This window comes from Calypte anna, chromosome 9, assembly GCF_003957555.1.
Source record: "Calypte anna isolate BGI_N300 chromosome 9, bCalAnn1_v1.p, whole genome shotgun sequence".
Lineage (NCBI taxonomy): Eukaryota > Metazoa > Chordata > Aves > Apodiformes > Trochilidae > Calypte > Calypte anna.
The window spans coordinates 20,306,017-20,331,547 of NC_044255.1; the positions used below are offsets into that span (position 1 = coordinate 20,306,017).

General features: G+C 42.0%; 1 protein-coding gene across 1 annotated transcript in view; it reads left to right on the forward strand.

Annotated features, from left to right (window-relative positions):
* Positions 1 to 25,531, forward strand: part of SPATA16 (spermatogenesis associated 16) — a 93,912-nt gene that overhangs the window by 66,059 nt on the left and 2,322 nt on the right. Inside the window, 4 exon segments of the mRNA XM_030455799.1 lie at positions 1,966 to 2,112; positions 2,326 to 2,438; positions 9,339 to 9,503; positions 13,781 to 13,861. Coding sequence (XP_030311659.1) covers positions 1,966 to 2,112; positions 2,326 to 2,438; positions 9,339 to 9,503; positions 13,781 to 13,861 — 506 coding nt within the window.

Below are 25,531 nucleotides of genomic sequence, written 5' to 3' on the forward strand. Positions count from 1 at the left end.
AAAAAAATGAGAATTTATCTATCACAGAGGTTGTAAAATCCCTGTCTACAATTTTACTTGCTCATGTTACTTTGTGGAGGGTTTCCAGGGACAGAAGTATTGGCAGTAAAAGGAGCATAAAAGAAAACTTTCTGAATCTGATTCTTAAAAATATAAATTTGTATTTCACATAATCTCCTCAATTTACAGCAAGGGTGGGACTTCCAGGAGCACATAAGCAGCAAAATTGTACCAGTGTTGCACTGAAACTCATTTTGTGTACATAAATCACTGAATGATTCTGGAAAGTGTCACCAGTCATTTTCTCACTCCTCCCAACATAAGAAAGGAAGAAGAGGGATGAATGGTAAAAGATCCAAGTCCTATAGTACTTTACTCAATTATAAAGGAGATTGAGACGAGCCAGTTCTTCCCTCAAATATGTTCAGTTATAAAACCTATTGGTTAAAAGACTTGCTTGGATTTTACAAACTTCTCTGAGGTCAGGCTCTGGGATGACTGAAATCCCAAGGAATGAAAGAGGATAGATAGCCAAGGCAAACCAATATGGGTATCAGGGGGCTGAGACTGAAGTGATACAAGAGGTCTCACAGAGACAGGACCCCCTCCTGATCTCCCTCCTTTCTGTCCTGGAAACCCTCTCAGACAGAGCAACTTGCTCCTTTCCCTAGACCCAATGCTGAGAACACTCACAACAGTGTTAGGTAAAGTCAGCCTGGTAAGGGTTTCTCAACTTGTCTATTCAGATCTGACCTAAAATTTCACTAAAAAAAACCCAAAACAAAACAAACAAACAAAAAAAATCACAAGCACAAGTTTTGATGTGGTACCACCACAACAACTCATTGTTGGTGTGGTATCACTATGTCTGTACACCTCACATAGGTGCAATTAAAAATATGAGCTAGGCCTCATTTTACCAGTGGGTGTGAAATACCAGGCATCTCACAAACATGTTATTTTAAATAACCTTCCAATTCTGTGACAATCATCCATCCAATTTTAGTCCAAGTTCTGCTGGAGTGTAAGGAGTGAACTGATTTCAAAGTTTTCCTTATTGCCAAGGAAAAGGAGCCAGATACACATTTAAATCTGACTGTACAACACAGTTTTGTTGCAAAATTGAGAATCCATCAGAAGCAAAACATGCTGCAAGGGAAATATCAGGTCCACTCACTTTGATTTATATAGGGGTAAGTCCAGAGAGCTCTGACTGGGGTTCTCCATTTGTCACTGTGACCGCCCAACCTGGCATCTTAAAAGCAGAGCTCACTGAAAACAGAGCACTCCTTTGTGAAAAGTGACACTGACATTCAATCTAGGTTTATTTTTTGCAGGGGAAGGGGAGGGAGGAAAGGACTGGTCTGCTTCCCTAAGCAAAGGTGGTTTATACAATTGCTCTGAGCATCCATCCTCACTGAGGTCAGGGCAGAGGGACTCAGCTGATGAACAGAGAGGGTTTTTGGCAGAGGCAGCCACAAACTATGGACAAGTCACAACACAGGATGTCACATGCCATCACATGGATCAGAAAGGACATGCAGGAAGCCTGAGATGATGGTGGAAGTGATGGTAAAAGAGCAAATCTGTAGGAAATCAAGCTTCATAACTTCAGAGAAGAACAAAACAGGTTATTTTGTGCAGTTAAAAGATCAGGATGCTGCTGCTGAGGTGTGGAGTTATTAATGCTTTGAACAATCAGCACTGAAAAGTGCACAAATGGGAAGAGCATCTTGTATAGATAAGCAAAATTTAAGCTGTTGAGGAAACAGATTGCAAAGTCTGGAATTTGAAAACCAAGTTAAATCTGGCTGGGTGAGTTTGGTCACCTGTGTCTTGGCAAGCTTTCTGGATCACATTTCGCTCCTCCTTGAACTTCCTATTTTTTTTCCTCCAGAAAACTAACTTGTCTTGCAACTGAAAAGAGATGTGACAGTGGAAAATCTTTTTGTGTCCCTATTCCAGAACCTCATGGATTTCATATCCTGCCCCAGACGACTGAGGCACCTCCCCTGCCTTCCAAGCAGTACTCCCTGACTCTGGGTTTCAGAAACAAATACATTGGAAAAATCTTGGAAAGGTGGTCAAATAAAAAACTGCCCATCTTTTCAGGTACACCAACTTGCTTAATAGCTGGGATAGCTCAGGGGTAAGATCTGTGATAAAAGGGGGGTCTTGGGGGGCCCATTTTCCTCTATCAGCAGCCCTGGCTCTCCCCATCCTACTCTCCTCCTCCTCCACCTTACCCATCATCCTGCTTAGATTCTATATGGGAAAATGTCAAAGAATAAACAGAGTCTATGGATTTGTGATTCCCTGTCGTAGAACGGAAGGCACCTTTCTGTCCTCCCACAGAAGAAGAAACAAAAGCATACTGGGAGAACACTGGGGGAAAGATCATGCCAATCATGGATTTTGTAAGAAGCACCAAATTAACTGTGAGTACAAATTCACTTTCTGGCACGTAGTGTGTGTGGCAGCAGAAGCCTGGGCACGTGTGAATGATGTGTGCTTTTTGGTGGGTAACTCATTCTGCTCGTGATCCTCCTGTGTCCAGAAATACTCAGTAAATTTCATCAGGAACAGAGTCCAGCTGATTTTTAGCTACTTTTTAAAAATAGCCCTAAGTATTTAACACTAGGGCCAGTTTATTTAAAATCACTTTGCATGCAATCTCCTCACATCTTTTTGGCCTGTTATATTGTAACCCTACTTCACATATTTACTATATTTATACTTCACATATTCACTATATTTCATATCCATAATATACTACATATATCACCAGGATATCCATCAGGAGGTAGTAATTGCTACTTGAAGCATTTCTAGTGATTTAGATCCTGATCCCTATGTAGTGAAGTGTGTGAAATAAGCTTCAAATCTGTTACAACCACGTTGAGAGTCTATCAGTTAATTGTACTTCATACTTGCAGCCATAATATACACAGTTTTTTTAGCACCGTGGCTTTTGATTAGCACAAAAGGTCAAAAATCAAATTTGCATGTAGACTAGACTGTTTTAATGCAATTCTTAAATTCTTCTCCTGAAAATAAGTGGCAGAAGCCTCTCCTCCCCAGCCTGTAAATGCTAATGTTAACACTTTTTCCCTAGCAATAACAGTTTCTTAGTTTTCTGTATGTTGAAGGAATCAGAGCCATTTCCTCGTCAGGGTTGTTTTAGCAAATCACAGGATTTATATTCTTAGGTTTTGATACCAGCCAGGAGGTTGACAAAAACTGCTACTTAGCAACCCCTAGCAAGGAAGAAACATTCAGCAGTGATTTGGGGAACTTGTCTCTCCTTTCCTCCCAGGGAGCAGCTGCTGAAACAACACTAAGTGCTTGAACTCACTGGCTTAGCAGGAGGTAAAGGTGCTTTAGTGCTTTGCCAAAAATGGGTCCCCAAAAAGTCTGCCTGGGTGTGAGGCAGGGGGAGGAGGCTGTGAGCAGACATCCCCTAGGGAACACACACCTGATGCTTTCCACCTCTTTCCTGAAGCCATGGGCTATTTATTGGGTTTGGATGGCCAAAAGCCCAATTTCTGGATGTGCAGGTTAAGAGAAGTGGCTTTTTTGGAAAGATCTATGACTGCTGTGTGCACTGCACTTCAAACATGTCAGAAGCTACAAGAATAAACAGAGGGTGGGGTACTAGGTACAGGATAAAACCCTGCTCCTGCTGAAAGCCTCAATGAAACTCCAATTTTTAAAGCGATGCTACAGTTCTCCCTTTGGATGTAACATTGAGCTTTGAGTGGTGAGATTCCTCTATTCCAGTTATTCAGTCTCTAAAGGGTATCAGGAAGAGAAAAGCTTTGAAATCAGTTATCTTTTGGGTTCTCTATTACTACTCTACTCTGTAAATTAATTTGGAGGAAGAGGACCACATGGTTCAAGCAGAGATAAGTGGTGTGTGGTATCCAGGCTGTAGAGAAAAGAGCCCAAATTGATCATGTAAGAGATGAGAGCAGAGAGCTATGTTAGGATTGCTCAAGCCAGTCCTCACTGGCTGTGTGAATTTACACTGCTCCCACACAGTAATGTTTCCTACCAGCTCTAGACCTCATCTCATCCATTTAAATATTATGGCAGAAACAGAAGAAGGCTTCCAAAACCAGCAGGTGAAATCCCAGCACTGCTGAGGTCAGCAGCAAACCTGCCTTTTTTCCAAGGAGGTCAGCACAGCATCCACAAAGTTCAGGAAAAAGTCCACCCAAATGCTACCTCCAGCAGCTGCAAGAATGGGAGACATGGTCCTATAGATTTATAATCAGCCACTAAGGGGACCAATATGGGAGCTGTAATGGAGAGGAGAACACCAAGACATCAGAAATTATCGCTAAGTTCAAACAAGCAGCTGCCAATTCCACATCCACTGGTGGGGGAAACATTTACACTTTCCCTTCAGCTTTCATGGCATCGAGAGATCCAGGCAAGACAGAACCTCTGACCCAAGGAGCAAATGACAAAGCCAATTATACCTGATAATACAGATAGGCACAGAGCCAGGAGTGCTCTGCTACTGGTGATTAAAATCTCTTTATGAGCCTGGCAGAGATTTGGCCACTTTTGCTTCCTTGAAAGTATTCCAAAATTTTCTTCAAGCCATAAATACGATTCCATCACATACAAATTACATTAAAAACCTCTGGAAGACAACTTTCAGATACAGACTCTAGCTTTACAGCTTCCTTTACATTTGTTTTTAATAGAACGTTACTTTCTGCCCTCTTCTGCAGATGCAAACACACAACACCCCAAATTCCTGTCCTAATCAGATTTTTTTTTTTTTTTAAATTCTCAGTGCTAAAGTAGAGCTTGTTAAGCCATAGCAACACTTAATCTTCAGTCAATTCTACCACCTCAGTTTTGCAGCTCCACATCCTCAGGTGGATTATATCATTTATTCAGGCACCACTGTTGGTAAGGCATTAAAAGCAGAGCATTTTCTATTGTCCCCTCTTCTGCATGAAGAGCAGCCAGTGCCATTTAAATCAAGGGGACATCTGTGCATTGTATAGCAAGAGGCATTTGAATGAGGATGTCACAGTCTGGTCCCTGTGCAGCAGCATCTGCTGCTGGTGGGAAAATGCCTTAAGCCTCATCCACCCAGAAATACGTATCATGACACAAAGCTTATTGTGTGTGCCTTGAAAAAAAATAAATATATGTGGATCAGTCAGACCTTCAGCTACTCATATTCCATCCCAGATTACCAGCAGTGACAAGTTGTTATTCTATCAAGTGAATTCACTGGGGTAATTTCTGCTGCTTTGTACACACCCAGCTTGCCTGTCTCGTGTCAATGTCCTGTGTCCCATGTCAGTGCCACATGATGCTGCTAAAAAAGGAGAAACAGAAGCCAGAGGGGCTTATTAGGCTGCTCATGTTATAAAGGTGAACACAAGCTACCATATGATTCACAGCATGATGTGTGCATTTACATAGCTCACTGTTTAGTTGTCTATTTTTTTAATTAGAGGAAAAGTGTTTACTACATCCAGATTTCAGTGTACACATCTTCAGGAGGATACCAAGGGCATTAAAGAAACATTATGATGGCTTTTTTCCTTCTGCTTGTTATTGCAATACATTACAGAGCTGCTTGCAAGGCATAACTTCATTCAGCTTTTGAGCTGAATAATAGTGTAAAGACTTCACAGGAGAAAAGAAGAACTACTGGGGGGCAGTCCAGGCTTTTGCAAAGTGCTGCTCTTAAAGCTGATAGTTAAACATGCCACGTGTATTGGATATGACAGATCCTGCTTTAAATCCAGGCTGACCAGCCACTTGGCTTTTCTTTTTCAGTAGCACTCCTAGCACTCAGCAATTAAACTTCATTTATAAATAGAAGTGGCGTAAGGGCTGACCCCTTTCTAGAGTATGGAGAAAAGTATAAGGGGGGAATAGCATCCCAAAATTCTTAAAAGACATAAGGACACATGATTCACTCCTCTCACATGCTCCCCAGCTCCTTTTTGTATTAAAGTCTGTTCTGTCTGTGGTTGGTTGTGCTGGGTGTAGAGCAATAGCAGAGAAGTTCCATCCAGAACAGGCTGACCTGCTTTTTGTAGCTACATTTTCATCCCAGGGTCAGAGGACTTAAGATATCCCAGAGCTGATCCTCAAGCATCAGGATCTCAGTTCTCTCCTAGAAGGTCTTCAAAGACATCTCTGGGGATAACACTTCTCTCTCAGAGGAACCCCTGACCCAGGCAAGGCTGCCCTTTAAGAATACAGTCTTCAAGAAGAAGTCCATCAATTGCTTTATTTTACTGTTTTTCTATAAATTTTGCTTGGAATACCAGACAATAGGGATGAGGCCCATCTAGAAAGTAACAGCATCAAAATACAATAATTTCCTGTCTTAATCTGTTACTGCATGTTAAACCAGGATGTACCTCTGACTCCATACACTGCATTTCTTGGTTCCTTTGCTCCCTGATTGCTGGAAGATCTGCATCTTCTCTTTGTTAAAGGAGACAGCTGAAGTCTCCATCTAAGTTTGCTCTTTACCTTATCTTCCATGTGCCTACCTGAGCTGGTTTCACCTTATTCCTTGGCCACTTTATTATGCTTTTTACTGCAGCTTAGTAGCCCCTTGCATTCTGCTGCAGTTCATGTAATTCTCATCATGTGGTTCAGCTCTCCATGGATTTTTTTCCTCCTGCCAGCAGCTGTTATTCACTTTCTCTCTCTGCATTTTTCATTGTCACTGAAAAGCCACCTCTGATGATGTTCAGCCTCCTCTAATCCCTTCCAAAAGAGCCCCTGTTGTCCATTATTTATTTATTTCCAACCTCCTACAGACTGACACAGCATTGCTCTGTCCAGGGAGTGCCTCTTGCCTCAGATGCCCGATTTGTTTCCCATAGGTACATGGCATGCTCTCAGATTTTTCTGGAGATTCAAGCAGAGAAAAAATTGTTTGCTCTTTGCCTTGACTTTCTTAATCATTGGAGAAGCCCCCAACAGACAGAGCATGAGGAGAGAGGATTTTCATCTGCTCTCTTAGCTGATGGCTCAATACATTTATTTCTCAGTGCTCACACAAAAAGGTTTTGGGAGGATTTCATGAATAACAGGAAACTTTTGCTGCATCTAAGAAGTTGTGAGACTATTTCATGTTGGCAAGAGCTCTCATTAACTGATTGCTTTGCCTTATTTTAATGCACACTCCTATACCTGGGGGACACAGCTTCCAAACCCTGATGATCAGGTGCTGATGTGACTCTATCTTGTTCCTGGATTTAGTGCCATGCTGACCAGACTCTATCAGACTTACAATTACACATATCAGAGACCACAGAGATATTTCTTTTTCTAGCTGATGTCTCCTCCTAATTCAAGGTCAGGTCCCTAGAAAAGAACTCTTCATGCAATAAAAATAGTTTGTAAGAAAGTTGCCTTGATCTCCCTTCTTAGAGGTGGGTCAGCAAAAATTCATGAGCAGGTAGGTCTGGAAGGGCTCTCCTGACTCCACAACTCAAATCACCTGCTATTATACAGCTTTGTGCCATGTAATACCCTGTTCATAAATTGAGTAAAATCCCTCTTTGAACTAGTTGGGCTTTCTGCCTGCTCTAGCTGAAACACACTGCAGACCTTCAACAAGAATTATAAGCAGCTTAATTGCCACCCCAGTCTTACTCAAACCTATTTATACACAATGGTCCTTCTGTTATCATTGTCTTTTATCTCTCCTTCCCTTTCCAGTCGTTTGCTCCCTTCAGAATTTACCCCGGCATCATATTTATTGAGAAAAATAATAAGCTCTTGGCATTTTCATTAACAGACTAATCAAACCACACTTCTCTCAAAAGAGGTATCTCCTACCAGGCTGGCTTCTCTGCCCCATGATTCTTGGGTTTAAATGAACCTCTCCAAACACAGCTGACTGGAGCTCTCTGCAATACTCCAGAGAACTGCTGACCAGAGCTCCTCTTCCCTGAGCAGTGCCTGATTCTCTCCTTCAGCTAATGGAAATACCAGTTCATTGGCTCAGCTCTTCCTTTTCCAGTTCCTCTCCTATCTGGAGCTCCCAGATCATGGCTGCATTCCTGCCATTAGTCTGCAGTGCAGCATCTTTTATACCATTTTACAATTACATTGGGTAGTATATTAAAAGGGTTAAAATTAACCACACCAGGATTATTTATGGTTTTCCTAGGGTTAAAAAAAAAAAACTATGATTTTTTTCCAGCAGGTAAGGTATAGAGAAAGTAAGAAAAATATTGTTATCAAAATTTTAGGTTTGATAGAAACCTGTTGACAATGATTTTTCTAACACTTGATGCTTGAGTGCAAATCTCTGCAACCTAAAATCAACATCAAACTAAAAGATGAAACTTTTTCACCAAGAGAAGTTCATTTTATAAAGAGGACACCCATTAATGAAAAATATATGTCATTCAGAACTTTCCATTCACCTTGTTCAATATATGATGGGACTTAAAATCACCTACCTGGAAGTGGACATAAATGGCAGCATCAGCATTGCCACCATATGCAACTGCCAGAACAAAGGTCTGCTAAAAATACTGGAAGTGGTTTTGAAAATCAATGCCAATTCTTGGAATTTAAGGCACTGAAATACATTCAAAAGCCTGATTAGATGAATGGAAATTTGACTCGGAAGGGCTGAGCATTCACATAGGCAATGGCTACATCTCATTGGGAATCTGGGCCAAATTGCTTTTGAAAAATCTCAGGAGGGTCCTTATTTGCATTTTTGGCATCAGAGTACTTTTGAAAATATGGTGGTAAGGCTGCCATCCATCAAACACTTCAGCAGGTGTTGAGATTTTATGCAAGCACTTGGCTGAGTTTCTGTATTCACATGCTTAAAATTTACCACGTGCCTGGAGGATCAGGGACCACCTCTGCAGGTTTGAGTCCCCCAAGGTTATATATTTGAAAACTATGGATTTGCCTAGTCTGCAAACAAACAGAAGCTGCACGGATTCCTCAACCTCTTCACTGAAACTTTCAAAGCAATCTCAAAAAGTCAGATACTATTTAACAGAGGGGATTATGGGAAAGCCATTTCCAAATGAGAAAATGGCATTCATGTTTATCTGCTGTCTCCCCTTCACCTAAATACAACTACATATTTATTTCTCTAGTACTAATAGACTGTGGAAAGAAATCCTTTTATTTTTTTCCCCTCTATAGAGAACTTCAGCAGCATTATCTTAAAGGTGCTGGATGCCATCTTACTTCTAGCATTACCAGCACAAATCCATAGGCTGATAAGCCTCGAGGCATGGCACTCCAACCATAAATGTGTTTATTACAGCTCTCCTCTAACCTCCTTGCTTTTGCTGAGCCCCCAGGATGCTCACTGTGCCTGCTCCCGTGGGATGGAGAAGCTGCATCACGCCGACCTCCTCGGCCGCATGCAGAGGGTTGAGGAACAATCCCAAGTGATTAATCAAGCACTGGCTGAGCTAGCAACCCTTCCCTACCTGCAGGACATCGGGAAGAAGGATGCCAGACTGGTAACTACTTTGTTTCTAATCTTTTGTTGGGCCTTTAGATGCAGGCAGCCAGGGATGGAAGGGTTGAGGCACAGCAATGGGCTCTGAAGTCATTTTTGGGATGTGGAGACCTGAAGGAGTTTTACAATCCAACTGCAGTGCCTTGTCAGAGGAGGTGCTAATCACCTGCAAGGATGACTTTTATAGAACCAGCATGACTCATCTGGAGGCATATTTTTAAAACATCTTGTTTTCCCCCAGACCTCCCCAAGTCAGTCTGGAGAAATGATTGCAATTATTCAGATCATGCTACTTTGAGATATCTGACATCAGGAACCACCTGCAGCAAAACCAGGCCGAATCTAGTTAAAGCTGAGGAGAGAGGGGAAAAAGAGAACATTTTTTCTTTCCTGCCTCCATCTACAGCTTATTCCCTGTCTCTGGATAAACCCAGCTACCTGCTAAGCTTTTGTTTTGCCTTTGTAAAATGAGGGCAGTGATGCTAGCGGGGCTGTTGCATGACTGGAGTCTTTGATAGCACATGGATAACCTGCAATCAGAAAGTACCTTATGATTACTCTTCCACAAGGCTGTCAAGTTTTCTGCTGGGGCAGGGAGCTCACATACATGCAAATTTCAAACATTCCATTCTGGCAATAGAAAAGAAAAAAAAGTCACTCTACATTAAAATGCAGACCAGTTCCAATGATCCATCTTTGGTTCACTGAAAACTCTTGGTCTTCCCAAAGCCCATCCCTTGACATTTGTTTGCAGCCCAGCGAAGCTCCTAAGCTCTGTAGAATTAAAGCTTCACACAGCTTGCTTTAGGGGGAGAGAAGCAGTGGCCTGCAACTGCAGGAGGTGGTTGCCAGGCTTTGAAGTCTGGGCTCGAGATAAGGGGAAAATGACACTGCAAAGAAACTGTTATTAAAAGACATTCTCCTTTTGATGCAAGTTTTCTGGTATTAAACTTCAGCAGGCCCACATTTCAAGGCTGACTAAAGGGTTCTGAGTTATTGGGACATATTTCAGTGATAGGTTTTTCTCCAGGGTACAATATTTTCAGTACATCACACGTTAGGCACGGGCTATTACTCTGTTGCCTGTATCTTGTCATGTAGTAATTATAAGCCTGACCTCCCTGGAAAGCTTTTTGGGGGAGGCTCTAGGCCACCCGAGACAAAAATCTCCAGTCTCTTAGCAGTAGGAATGAGCACAATGAGGGTCTGTGCCAGGAGGTTTGAGTGACAGATTGTAAATCTTGCAGTGAAAGGCATATCCTTTGTTTACTGAGCCCAAGGTAAAAATGTTTTTTGCAAGAATAAAGGCAGGCAATCTCTACCAGCTATCATGTCCAGAGCACTAAAATGTATTAAGTCAGCATTCATTTATTTTTCTTTGTCCTCCCATCCTGAAAAATATATCCTCAGTCTCTGTGTGCAAATGGAAGCTCGGATGCTTTGCTGCTGGAATATTTCAGTAAACATCAGACACCCCAGTGTTAAGGCACAAGACTGCAAGGAAGAATTTGCTGAGTGGCTTCATCTTTCCTGGTGGCACCAACCCACATGGCACAAGCTTCTGTTACACCAGTAGAGACCATTTCCCCACCACATCCCAGCTGCATCCAGCACAGAACATTGCTGCCCACCACTGCACACTCAAACCATTCAGAGAGTGAGTGGAAGATCCTCATTTGCTCAGCTTCTCTGCCTCCCTCTTTATTTTACCAGGGTCCAGGCAGGATGAAATTTTTGCAGGACTGAGCTGTACTGGTGTGATCCAGCAGCTCCCAGTGGATGCTCCCAGTGCAGCCACCCATGTCCCTGGGCTCAGCATCCCAGCACCCACACTGACTCCAGGTCCTTCTCACTCCTCAGGAACATTTCTAAGAGATACCTAAATGTTTTCCTTAAAGAAAACTGAGCTGGCCAAATTCTAATCTCTCTTGTACTAATAAAAATTTAAAGTAATTCCTCCGAGGTCATTTTGACTTTCCACTGGTAAAACTGAGATAAGACTTTATGACCAAGAAAGGCAGCTAAATTGTGTGAGTTAGAAAATGCTAAGGAAGCCAAATGTTTATTATCACATACAGTCTAAGTTGCATAAAGTTTAAAACACACTGAATTTATAATAGTGCAATTTGCACTGATACAGCAAGGATCCCAAAGGCACATCAGTTACAAACTCCTCTGTGCAAAAGGCTTCCTGTAACTAAATAAATACTCTCCTAATCTGCAGCACAAAGAACCTCAGCTGTTTAGATCAGTATTTATTCGTAGACCTGGGAAAATAAAGATCTCCTTTAGCTTGAACCGTTGACTATAAGTGGGGAAAAACCCTGCAGAAGATCTTTCCATGGTTTATGATTTCAGTGTCACCACATTTGTATATCATGTATCAAGATGTGAGCTTGTTTAAAGAGCAGAAATCTATTTCAATTGAAAATCAAATGAGGACAAGATATCTTTTCACATACAGCATTTTTCCTTGGAGGGGATTTTCCAAAAAAGATCAGCTTTGGGAGAATCACTTTGGTTTGCCAACTGCTCACTCCTGTAGCATGCACATTTTCTCTGCCAACAAAGCTGGTGAAAAACTTTGGGTGCTAAAAACTAGAGCACTGCTGGGCACTTTTCACTGGGATCTATTGATATCAGTTAGACTTAAATTGGAAAGGTTTCTTGCTTTCACTTCTTGCCTAAAGCAGTGAGGTCCCCAGCTTAGAGTGGACCCTTGAGGGTGATGGACTGATGTCCTGGGCCCTGTTCTGGCAGCTGTTTAACCAATTCTTCAGAGAGAATCACTCAAAAAAAAAGCATGGAGAAATCCTCCCCTTCCCCTGACCGGTTCCTCCTCTGCCTGGTTTGACACAGGATCTCTGCTTTGCCCATTCTGCCCTTAATACCCTTAATCTCTAGGCTGTGTCTATTCTGGATTCATTGCAGGAGATTATAGGTCATAAAAATATTGTGGTGGAAAATTCCTAACAGGTTCTTGGCTCAGAATCAGAGACAAAAATCTGCAGTTTTGTTTTTCATGAACACTGACCCATAAAATATTTATATATGTATGTATATATATATATATATATGCATTTCATCAAATATTTGAACTGATAAGATTCAACTCCATGGCTGCACAAGCACAGGGAAAGCAGGCTGGAACCAACCATAGCAAAGTTATTTAGAGATTCAAAAGAAGATTCCTGCCTCCTTTACCCACTGTTGGGACACAGAGGAAGACTTTTAACTTCAAAAGCCTGAATGTGAAGGTCAGCTTTGCCAGGGTACAGAAATCCAGATCTGCTCCTTGAATCTCAAGGCAGCATTTTTATATCTTTTATAAATTAGCTTAGAGACTGATGATTTAAGTTTCATCACCTTATGTGCTCACATTCAACTGCTGCCCATCTAGGTATAGAAAGATGATTCTGTTTATTTATGAATGCTCATATTGTCCAATTACTTGTAATAAAAAATAAACTGGGGAAGGGACACCAGAAACTATTGTTTGAGTTCACTTCAACAAGCTAAACATGTGGAATAGACTTAATATAGCACAGCAAAATCACCCATATTAAATACAAGTTTTTCCCAACTGCTGATGCTCCTGGCTGCTCACAGAAGAAGAACCTGGAAAGGGACTGGAATTAGGAAATAGTAAAACTGACCTAAATCTTAGCCTTCCCTCTAACACTGATTAGCAAGTAATTTCCTACAGCTTCTTTCTATAGTTTACAGTAGAAATTGCCAGCCTTGGTTTATGCTGAATGGTGGGGAGATGGAAGAGTTTGCCAAAGAAAAAAAAGTAGTAAAAGCAGGGAAAGTGAGCTAGAAACTCCCAGCTACAGTAAAAGCATCTCAGCTTTTGACTTGTCCTCTTGTGAGGTTTTACATGCTGACTTAAATTCTGATACATTAGCCTTGGGAGAAAATAGTAAAAAGCATTCATGTACAGCACAATATCCCAGATTGCTAAAGAATGAAAGATACTTTATTCTCTCCAACCCAAGTTTTCCTTTACTAAGTCTAAAAATTTACTGCATTAAAAACTTCTAGGTTTAAATACAAATTTTCCAAAGGATTTTTATCCCATTGTCAAGTATTTTATATCCACAATAATACCGTGCAATGGCAGAAGCAGAAATGAGGTGGCAGTGCTCATTGTGTGCAAAATGAGTAATAAAATCATCAGCGTACAAATGATTTTTTAATTAGGTTTTAATCTGTGTATTTAGGGGAAGTTATTTCTGTGTGAATTCCACACTGATAATTTTTATCTTGGTGCCACAGCTGCAATCGCTAATGGCAGATGCCGTGGACACCCTTGAAGGAAGAAGAGATAAAGGACGTGTGTGGAATGAAATTCAGAAGGTAAAAACCTGCAGCAAAGGGCAGTAAAGTACACTGCTCCTTGGGGAGTAAGTGTCCACCTGAGTCATATCTGCTGAAAAGGTAGAAAAGGTGCCATTGATACCTGACTCTGTGTCTTGAATTGTGATATCTTAGGCACTAGCCAAGAAATGGAGATTTATTATTTGGTTTAGCCCCTCAGCTTGATCTTTGCCTGTGTTGATATTCTCATGTGGTTATCAAGTTTAAAAACAAACCAGCAAAACCAACAGAAACCTGAATAACTCATTTTTGGCTGATAATTATACTTCTCTCTTTTTCATACGGGGTACTGCACTAATTGGGTGTGGAAGGGGGACTCGTTAGGGAATAAAATTCAGCCCAACAAATGAGGTCTCTCAGTGGAGCTCAAATGAGGCTTTGGTGATGCAAGAGGTAAGAGCCATGTAAATGCCTTTTGGAGTCTCTGCACAGCAAGTGGTCAATTTAATTCTTAAAGGATTTGAGAAATGCAGGGAGCTTTCTTGTGTTGGTTTTCTGTCTAGATGAATCTGACCTGACTTAATGAAGAACAGGACAGGATGGGATCTCATAGGAGCATCTTAGATTTTTACAAAGCCTTTCAAAGCAGAGCAAATCAGAGCTTTGGGCATTGGGCACCCCCAACATCCAGCAACTGATAAGGAGAAGGACAGCAACAAATCACCAGGAAGGGAAAATGATGTTCATGGTTAAAAGCATTGGCTTTATCCCATGTCTGGGTCCATCAGATCCCAGACAGAACCATGCTCCTTCTGCATCAAGGCTGCAGTGGGAGGATAGAAAACAAAAGGTTTGAATTTCTGAAGGGGCAAGACTGGAAATTGTCCCTCTTTGGGATTTAGGGATTGCAGACAGACCTCAGGGAAGAGATTGAGCACCCAAACCTCTGCTGCTCAGAGTCAGTGTGATCAGGATAAGCAAATAAGAAGAAAGTCTAAAACAAATGACAGAGTGGAGGGTCAAGGTACTTTCAGAGTCCATATATCCAAAGGATTTGAATTAAAATTTCAGAAGACATCTCCTGTGAGAGAAAGTCTGTGTAGGTGTACAGCCCCCGTTAGCTGTCAGATCGGTGGTTCTTAATAAAAAGTTTTCCAAGTACAAAATGTTTTCAGCAAGCAACCAAAACCTAAATGTCCAAAATTATAGGCAGGCTGGGTTTCATCCCTTTCCAACATTCCTGAAGCAAAACAGAGGGGAAATATTCATACTATTTTTATATTGTGCCAGGACAGTCTCTAAACTCTCACACCTGCCTACAGATCCCATGAGAATCTTTTGTAACAAACACTACATATGAGATGCAGTTACATAAATTTATACAAGGATAGACATAGTCCCTGCCATATATAAATGCTGATAACAAGCTGAATGCAAAGAGCCAATGACCTATTTACAAATAGCCTAGTCCCTGCATTTCTCTAGCACTTATCCATTCCGTTTTCAGACAAGTTTAAATATCAAATACAGGTCCCCAAAGTTTTTCCAAAAGTCAAGATTTTAATCCACAATCAGGTGCTTGAATAACCATCCTGAGCTGCACAACTCTGAATGCCCACAGCTCAGAGGCTTCTGAGAAACTCATGACTGGAAGTTAGAACAAGGGCCCAGGTACCAAAATACTTATTAAAGGCTCATTAAAAGTTTGTTAGTGCTACCAAAAATATTCCTATATATTTCAACAGACATTGGCTAATATTTCACTGTAAACTCAGTAGAACAAAGTGTTTTCTTTCAATGTAATTCATAGGTATGTATGTAGATGCTTTATATGTCTCTGGATACTTCTACTTTCAATATAATCTTAATGGAAATTAAGCTAACATTTAAAAATGGACTGATATCCCATATTATGCCACATGAATCTGTACATAAATTACTATCTGGGAATCAAATTTACTGGATCTGCTCTCTACCATTTTGAAACTTGGTCCTTCAAGTTTGCTTGCATTCTGGGCATATCTTTGCATTTCACTTCCCAGGCATCTTGCTCCAAGTGAAACTTACTGTTTCTTTCATAATACAAAAATATTTTTCTGTATTATATCTAAACAAAGAAATGAAGAGCATCATCAAATGCTTCTTTTCTACCTCAATTTTTTCCAAAAGTTAATTTCAGCATATTCAGCATGTTCTTAGGAAATAAACTCTTTTTTTAATGGAGGAGACAAGAAAACACTCAGGGAGCTGGGATGGGGCTTTTCAAATGAGCTCTAATTAAGAATGTTACACTAGGTTAAATAATTCAAAACTTTATTTAAGAAGGAGGATTCAATCTGACAATTAAAAATCAATGTGGTGGAGATTAGGGTATGCCAGTTGAGCTCAAACCATTTGGAAAAGTTCATTTCTCAGTTTGCTCATTGCACGATGGTGATTGTAGAAGCCTACAAGGAACCTTCACCCACACTTACAAGGTAGTTAGGTTGTATTTTTGCTATGGAATTAATTTACATATGTTGGAAAGCTAAAAAGAACAGAGTTTATACAATCAGCTATAAATTCAAACCTCTGGAATGCCAACAGCTACCACCAAACAAGTTGGGTTTTTGGAACAGAAATAGCTGCACCCAATGAAGGCACTCAGGACTTTTCTCTAATGCAGCAGAATGACAGCAGTGCCCATTTTCCAAATGGTTCAAGGGTCTGTCAGAGCTGCCACTACAAACCACTCTTTGTAGAGTTTTATATTCCAGACTCAGCCATAAAAAAATTCCTTTGGGCTGAAATCTGACATAGGAAGGCACAAAGAATGACACCCAAACACTTCTCCTTTTGTCACAGTGGAGGGCTTATCAGGACAGACTGGAGAGATGGGCTGACTCCAATGGGATGAGGTTCAACACGGCCAAGTGCCGGGTCCTGCACTTTGGCCACAACAACCCCATGCAGCGCTACAGGCTGGGGACAGAGTGGCTGGAGAGCAGCCAGGCAGAAAGGGACCTGGGAGTCTGGATTGACAGGAAGCTGAACATGAGCCAGCAGTGTGCCCAGGTGGCCAAGAAGGCCAATGGCATCCTGGCATGTATCAGAAACAGCGTCACCAGCAGGTCCAAGGAGGTGATTCTGCCCCTGTACTCAGCGCTGGTAAGGCCACACCTTGAGTACTGTGTTCAGTTCTGGGCCCCTCAGTTCAAGAAGGAGATTGAGGTCCTTGAACAGGTCCAAAGGAGGGCAACCAAGCTGGTGAAGGGACTCGAACACAGATCCTATGAGGAGAGGCTGAGGGAGCTGGGGCTGTTCAGCCTGAAGAAGAGGAGGCTCAGGGGAGACCTCATTGCTGTCTACAACTACCTGAAAGGAGGCTGTAGCCAGGCGGGGGTTGGTCTCTTTTCCCAGGCAACTCTCAGCAAGACAAGAGGGCATGGTCTTAAATTGTGCCGGGGGAAGTTCAGATTGGATATTAGAAAGAATTTTTTCACAGAAAGGGTGACCAGTCATTGGAACGGGCTGCCTGGGGAGGTGGTGGACTCTTCGTCCCTGGAGACATTTAAAAAGCGACTCGATATGGCAGTCAGTGCCATAGTCTAGTGACTGTGGCGGTAGTTGATCAAGGGTTGGACTCGATGATCTCTGAGGTCCCTTCCAACCCAGCCTATTCTATGATTCTATGATTCTATGATTAGTTTGAAGTTAATCTGGGCCATTTTGAATTTACAGGAGTGAGGAAGCAGTAATAGCTTCAAGTGTTTTGGGTGCTGTGCTGCTCATCTAATTCACTGACAAATTTCTGTTTTTAAGAGAACTAATTTATCAAACGAGCCAATTATTTTTGGAAGCTTTAAATACAAAGAAATGAAAAATGACCTCATAATTAGCTGGAGGCAAGAGAACATCACTGCACAGAAGATACCTTTCTCAGCATTAGCAGGCTCCACAAGGAGAGAGGACTCAGGAGATAACCTTGGGAGATTAAGAAATTTCCTCCTACAGAGGATATCCATGAAGAATGCCTCAGAGGCAAGAAAAGCAGGCTGGGTCAGCTTCCCAAAGTCCCCATTCTTCAGAATTTTACTGACATTTTGTCTTGCACTTATGCTTCCTGGATAAAATGTGAGCTTTATATTAAAAATTTGGGGAAAGACACAGCTGGGTCTAAGACTTTCCAAGTAATTAACAAAAGGACTGAGTCCCAATCTACCTCAGGAACATTTTCCTAAAATATTTTTTAGTGCTTTCCTTGTTTTTTGTTTTTTTAAAACGTGTCAGAAATTTCCCAGTGGACCTTGCTGGTGGCCAGGCTGCTGGGCTCAGACAGTACTCAAGGCACCATACTGGGGCTAAGGCCCTTTTTTATTAATTACTTTCTCTGTCCAAATTATGCTATCACTTGAGTCATGAAGGTGCTTAAATATCACATTATCAGCTTTTCTCTGGAGTCATCCCCATGAATGGGAAACCTTCCTGAAGCAGTTAATAGGAAATTTAATGGGGAAGAGCATCAGACCTCCCGTTTCACAGAGGTTTAAGTCTTCACCAGTAAACAGTGCTAGGAATGGATTTTTGCTTACTGGATTTTTAAGAGTAAATTCTCTTCTTAATTTACATGGTATTTAAATTTATTATAGAGACTGACTTAGCCCAGCCACTTGAGCAATGACCTCCAATGCACAAGAATCAACATCAACGAGCAGGAAACTAAGGGGAACTCACCTGATAATTCAACTCAGTCCAGCAACTGGGTCCTAACTAAGCTGGGGCCAGGTCTGGCCATTACTGACAAGCTTTTTGTTGACAGAGTTGTACACAATATAAGTGAAATCTGAGATGAACATGACTGCTGGCCTTGAGTAGGTTAAAGAACCAGGTCTCTGGATGACCACTGCAGACCTCTAAAGCAGCTACAGACTGACAGAAGGTTTTAGAGGCTCTCAGAAACATAGGACAGCAGGAAGGCTCCTCCTTGCCTCTCCAGAGCCTTTGCTTCGTTGCAGTCTTGTAAGAGAAAAAAAATAAAGAAATAAAAAGAGATTACTTTCCAGTCTCATGAGAGTAAATTCATTAATAAAGCCTCACAATGTTGCTACAAGTGAGACGCATTTCATTAAATAAATAGATATTTTAGATTCTATCAACCAGAAACTTTTGACATCCAGAGAGAAGAGAGCCAAATAAGTGCAAGTACCAGCATGGCTCTGCTCCCCCTATGAAAATAATAAAGTTATTCTACTTCTCTCCTGCATCTAGCCCCTAGGCTTTCATAGCAGTTCCATAGGATCCTCTCAACATCAGTTGAGTAGCCAAAGGATAGACAGGAGTGGGCAAATAAACACTTCCCTCCACTTCCACATGTGAGACACTTCATAAAACCTTCACATCTGAGTTTACCTCAAGGGCATCACATACTTTGCAATTTAGATAAGCTATTATGCCCATCATTCGCTGAGCTCAGTGGAATGCCTGTTTCATCAATCTGAAAGCAGAGCAAACATGGATGAGTGAATAAAAGAACAGATGTAACTTACATAAGGATAAGTATATAACAAGAGCCACGCTAATATATGTGAATATGAAATGAAGTAAAATTAGCCTAACACATTAGATATCTTTTAGCCAGGCCCGTGGCTTTTCAGCAGTTGACCCCTGCTTGCTACTTCTCAGGCTCCTGCAGCAGCAGAGCACACTATCTGATGAACTGTGCTCTTCCACTGACATTATCTCTTAATTGAAAATCAAGCCATGGAAAAGGGCCATGGACTTGCCAGGCTTTCGGTCAAGCAGAGGAGCAGGGAGGAAGATTCATCCTGTGCTGATGGAAAGAGGACGTGTTGCTGAATAGCATTGTGCTGGCTACATGACAGTGATGTGATGTACAGGACTTTGTAAAGTCACCCAAGCTCATGTCACAGCCTTCAGGAGCTGTGCTTGGTCTGACAACACGGGGCCTTCAAAAGCTGTTGCCTTTTGATGCTCTCTTCCCAGTTAGTTTGGCTCCTCCTGAATTATGAGAAGGAAACTGGTTCCTGGATCCTGCTCCTCTTGGGGCTGTGATGCAGCCAGAAGCACACAGAGACACTCTGAAAAGGAAGGGGGGAAAGCAAAGGAGGGGAAAGGATAGGAAAAGCCCATTTTCCAGAACAGGAGTGGAAGTCTAACCTGCAACATCTTACGTGTGATGAATTCAGAAAAGTGCAAATGCAAAAGGAAAATGTCAGTGGCACTGACTCAGGTAGAGACTGAAGGGCAGAGCAACTAGCTAGAAATGCAAAAATTTTTGTTGGAGTTGACCAAAGACTGGTGTCATGCTAAGATTAGTGGAAATGTATTAAGACATTCCAGAAAGGATTAGTTCAGAACTAGCCACTCTCTGGAGAGGCAGAAGTAGAAACCATGGCAGAGGTTTCTAACCTGGCACTGAGTGAAATTTTCAGGCAGAGGAAGTCAGGAGGGTACATGAGCAGAAAATGAGATCTGCCCCACTGAGTCTGAGGCCATACAACAGAGATGTAGGCAGCCAGAGAGTCCCATTAACAAATTCAGCCCCACTGCAGGGACAATAAAAGTGTGACAGCTTTCACAGAGCTCTTTGTGTGAGAGAGAGCTGATAATGGCATTTCAGGAGTTATCAATACTCCAATACATTCTGCCCTTATGAGTCTCTGGTTCATTGTGTCACACACATGAGAAGAAAAGATCCTCCAGTGAGATGCCCATGTGGCCCTCAGCTACTCTGATAGAAGCATCCTGACCATTTGGTACCCTCCAGACACCCTGAGCTCATTTAAAATTGAATTATTTAGTGACCCCCACTCCAAACAGCTGCACCTCCTGGTCACAGCTAAATCAGCAACTCAAGATCAACACAGAGGCTGGGATTCCTACCAAACAGCAAGTTTCAGGCATGTGAGGTTTTTGTCAAATCTGAAGCAGATGCAGGAAGTTGGGGTTTTTCTGCCAAATTAGTTTTTTCTAATAACAGATATATCTATATAGATATATAACTAATAATAGATATAATTTACACCTATAATTCTTCAACCCTAACACAAAAAAACTCCTAATGTCATCGGGAAAGAGTGGTTTGGGAGGAGAAAGGCCTTGATCTATTCCACCAAGCTAGAGGGTGCAGTCACTAGAATAGTTCTGAATAGCAGCAAATCTAGAAAGTGAGCAGTAAATGTCTTTAAAAAAACCTGAAATAACGTAGCTGGTTGGAGCTGCCTGGCAGTTAAATCACAGACAATTCTGGGCATTAACAATCCCCACGCAAGGATTTAGGTAAACATTTCCCCAGCCTTTGCTAGGCATGCTGTCAGTTATAAATGAGCAGTCTGCTCACCTGCTGCCCTCTACCAGAGAAGGTCTCCATCCCTATAAACACTTGTTACCAGGTATTGTTACTGCTGTGAAAAATAGCCTGAGTCAACAAGACTGCTCATAGTAAACACTGTGTTGGGCTGTGATTTCAGGAGAGCTTGTAAACTCCAGAAGGGCCATCTGAGTTGTAAAGCTGTTCATAAATGTAATTCACTGCAATCATCAATATTCTTTTTATTCAGTTGTTCTTAAGCAAAAGCTTCTCCCTCTCTTTTCAACAAGCAACAGGACAAGAGGAAATGGTCTCCAGTTGTGCCAAGGGATGTTACAATTGGATTTTAGAGGAAACTCCTTCACTGAAAGGGTAATTAAAGACTGGAATAGGCTACCCAAGGAGGTGGCTGAATCACCAATCCTGGAGAGGTCTAAAAGATGTGTAGATGTGGTCCTGAGGGACTTGGTTTAGCACTGGACTAGGTAGAGCTTGGTCAATGGTTAGACTCAAGAATCTTAAAGGTCTTTTCCAGCTGGAACAACCCTGTAACTCTTTTAGCATTGGAGTTTTGCTCATGTGCTGAGACCCCACTGGCATTTCCCCCCAGCATTTCTCCACATCCATTCCTGTGGAATGGAAATGCTGTCAGGATGCTTCCTTTGAAGAAAGGCAGCACATACAAAGAAGACATGTGAGCATACAGACACAGAGCATGAGGGACAACATATTTCTCTTTAGCATCAGCATCCAAAGGCACAACCACTTCCAGAAGCAGGTCCTAGGCAAGAGTTGTGCACTCAGCTGGGCTGCATCTCCAGACAAATGGAGGGAAATGTCTCTGGCTGACCCATGGCAGCCCAGATCATGTGCTGTTGGGTGGCCTCCAAAAGCCACCATCACAGCTCAGAGATGCTTCACTTCACATGCACACAGAGAGTAAACTCATTGTTAGGGTTTTTTTAACCACATACTCAGTAAACTTTGCTCTATCTGACCTTAATGAAAAGCACAGACTGAGGTCTCATTTTTATTTACATACCAGTAACTTTTCCTCAAGCACATGAACATATCCAAAGGACCAGGACTTGAAGGGTTCAGCTTTTCCTCCTTACTCTGCACAGCCATCCCTACTTACTCAGAGGCCCTTCAAGTACCCCAAGGAAAGCTTTGGGAAGTAGCTCTGGGAGACAAAGGAAAATGTTGAGAGGTATTTCATGGCACTAAGGGCACCTCATTTGCCTTCTATGACTAACAGCTCCCAAGAAATAACAGAAATAATGTCATTTATAGCTCTTGCATCTATCTTCAAAAGCACCTGTTTCTTTTTTTTGAGAGTGTCTCCCCTGACATTATTGGAATTTAGGAAGTTCGGATGCTTAAGCCTCATAGAGATTCCATACCCATGTATCCATGCAAGATATTTTTTTACAGTTTTAAGGATTACAGAGTCTGCTCACTGCTTATTCAGCCCACTTGTGTTCTATACAAAGTTTTTTTTCCTGAACTAGCTTGGTCCTGGTAGCATCCTGGCTCTCTCAATTAATTCTAAATCATTTAACAGGTACCATTACTGATATTTTGTATTTGCATTCAAATTCCTGCCAATCTTCTAAGACATGTCTGCTTTCAATTTAGCTGATGACTAGAATAGCTCCCCCGTTTTTGCTTAAGCCACAAAGCTTCCTTTGGATCATCAGTAAGCCATCAAACACAGACATCTGTTCCTTGGAACAGCCCTCTTGCAGCAAAGGTTGACAAGTTTTGTGACATCTGTGGCCCATCAGGACTTGGACAAAGCCACAGTGAATGATGAATTGTATTGCAGTGTTTCCTCCTTGTAGCTGGGACACATCAAATATTTTGGAAGCATATGTGGGAGGTCTTATCCCCACGAGTGCATAGGAAAGGCAAAGAACACACCTGGCATTGTGGCATTCCAGGGCAAAACCAGATGAATCTGGGTAAGTTCAGAAGTGACTGATTGGACATTATCAGAAATGCAGAAAGTTTTTCAGAAAAAGGAGATGTGACCTTAGCACAAAGCACTGATTTGAAGAGGTCAGTCCAGATGACTGAAAATCTTCCAGTGATTTGGATTCAGCTGCAGCCAGTGAATGCTGCTTGCACATCCCTCCCCACTGCAAACAAATCCATCAGGATGGCACCCAGAGAGCTGGGATGAACACTCCCAGCAGCCACTCTCTCCCCTTTGATCATCACTGGACAACTTGTACCAAAGGGCAGGGTTAGAAAGATTTTTTATATGCTCCAAACAAGGCCCGGATTGTTGCTTATCTTTGTGTGGATCTATATCATGTCACTTCCAAAAACTCCCCTAGGTCTGAATCAAATGCTGAGCCAAGAAGAAACCATCTATTTTATCACCTGTTTAGACCCTCTGCAGTCCATCCCTCCAGCTGATCCTGGTCACTGCCTGATACCCCAAGAGCTCAGAGTTGTCACTGCATACACCACCTCACTGTACCAGAAGTATTCCCAGCTCCTGCCCAACACTAGAGAATGATGTGAAATGATTTCAGTTAAGGAGGAGCTGAGCACCTCAGTGTTCACATAGCACTGATCATTTTCTTCTCCCAGCAAACTCAGAGCAGACTAATTGACTTAAGAGTCCACCCAGGTGCTTCTATAGCACTAATTATGCTTTTCACCTTCTCTGTGCAAGAAGAAAAATGCCTTGATGTGTGGCACTGAGGAGAGGCAGACACAGCCTCACCCATCACTGGGTTTTCCTCTGAGAATAAAAGAAGTGAAATATTTCAGAGACCTGATCTGTTGGTGCTGCAGCTCTGTGCTGGTGTCTCAGCAGCACAACAAAGGCCATCAAGGCCAGCAGCTTCTTGCTGTGAGTGTAAGAGGTTTCATCCTTCCCATTCATGCCTCTGGATTAAAAAAAAAAAACAAAAACAAAACCAAACAAAGGTTATTTCCTTCAGGTGGCCCAAACAACTTTGCTTTTCTTGTCCTGCTTCTCCTTTTCATTCACCAGCCTAAAGATCTCTCTGCCCTGAATTCTTGTACTCTTGCAGCAGGCCAGGTGTTTTCTCAGTGCTAATTTCCTTACTTTTTGTTCTCCCTATCCCCAGATCAAGCATTTCCACTGGTATCTTCTACAACATGCTATCAATGCAAGAATCTGCACAAAGGAGAATTTTGGGGCAATGTAAAACAAATGCAATATGAACATAAAGAACACAAAGACTCTGAGCACATGGTTCATTTTCACATTTCTATCCCTAGGCCCCTACACTTCCCTACTTTGTTTTATCCCAGAGCACCTACAGCTTCCACATGGACAGGCTGTGGACTAAACTTGCTCTAAAGTCATGGTTTGTTTTTATTTCTTCCTTCTTTACATTGATCTTTGGTCTGTCCATTCCCTTTTTTTTTTTTTTTTTTTTTTTTCCTCCTTCCAGCTGCTCACAAGGGCCTGACTGAAGACAGGAAGAAAAATCTCAGTGAAAGAAACAGGGTCAGGAGAAGCCTGAAAACAGGAGTTAATGAGGAAGAACTCAAATGGAGGGTCAGCCAAGCACTGAGGAGTTTTCTAGCTGGACTAGAACCATAGACTTTGATTCAAAGTAGAAATGGTGCCACTGCACTGCTGGGAGGAACTGGGAGGCGAATATTCAGGGAATATAGAGAGTAAGATGGCACAGCAGCAGATAAAAAAACAGGTTGAAGCCAAATTTATCTTTGCAAGTTCTCAGGCCACTTGAGGAAAAGGCCATAAGGACACTGCATAGCTGGGTAGATGGGGGAAGTGTGGTTTTATGTCTTCAAGAGCTTATTTCAGGGATTTCTCTCCAAGGATGCCAAGCAGCAAGGTCAGCTCCTCAGAGGTGAGCACAAGTGCTGCAGGCGGGATGTGGTTCTGCTGACCACCTCCAGGGCACAGCCAGTGGCACACATGGACACCCTTTGAGAATCCAAGTACAACCAGTGCAAAGGACTGACCCAAAAATGTTGATCTGGGTGCAGGTTGGGAACAGACCTGGAATGAGCTTCCTGGGACTCACTGGCAACACCAGAGATGTTCATTCTGCCATCAGCCGCATCCCACTGAGCTCTTCAGGCTTTAAGGAGCTGCAGTAGCCTACAGTGACTGCAGGGTTCAGCTATACAACCCTAGGATTCAACCTTGACCTCAGTCTGTGGCCAGTTATTGGGAATAAATCCCAATTCTCTTCCCAAATCCACTTTCCTACAACAGCTGCAGCTCTAACACTGAACACATTTGGGCTGCTTACAAACTATGTCCTTCCACCTACTCCCCTCCACACCAATTCCTATTTAAACAGTTACTGGGGAGGACAAAGAGAGAGGAAAGAAAGAAAAAGAAAATAATTTGAAAAAAAAAAAAAGTGAAGTTATTGATT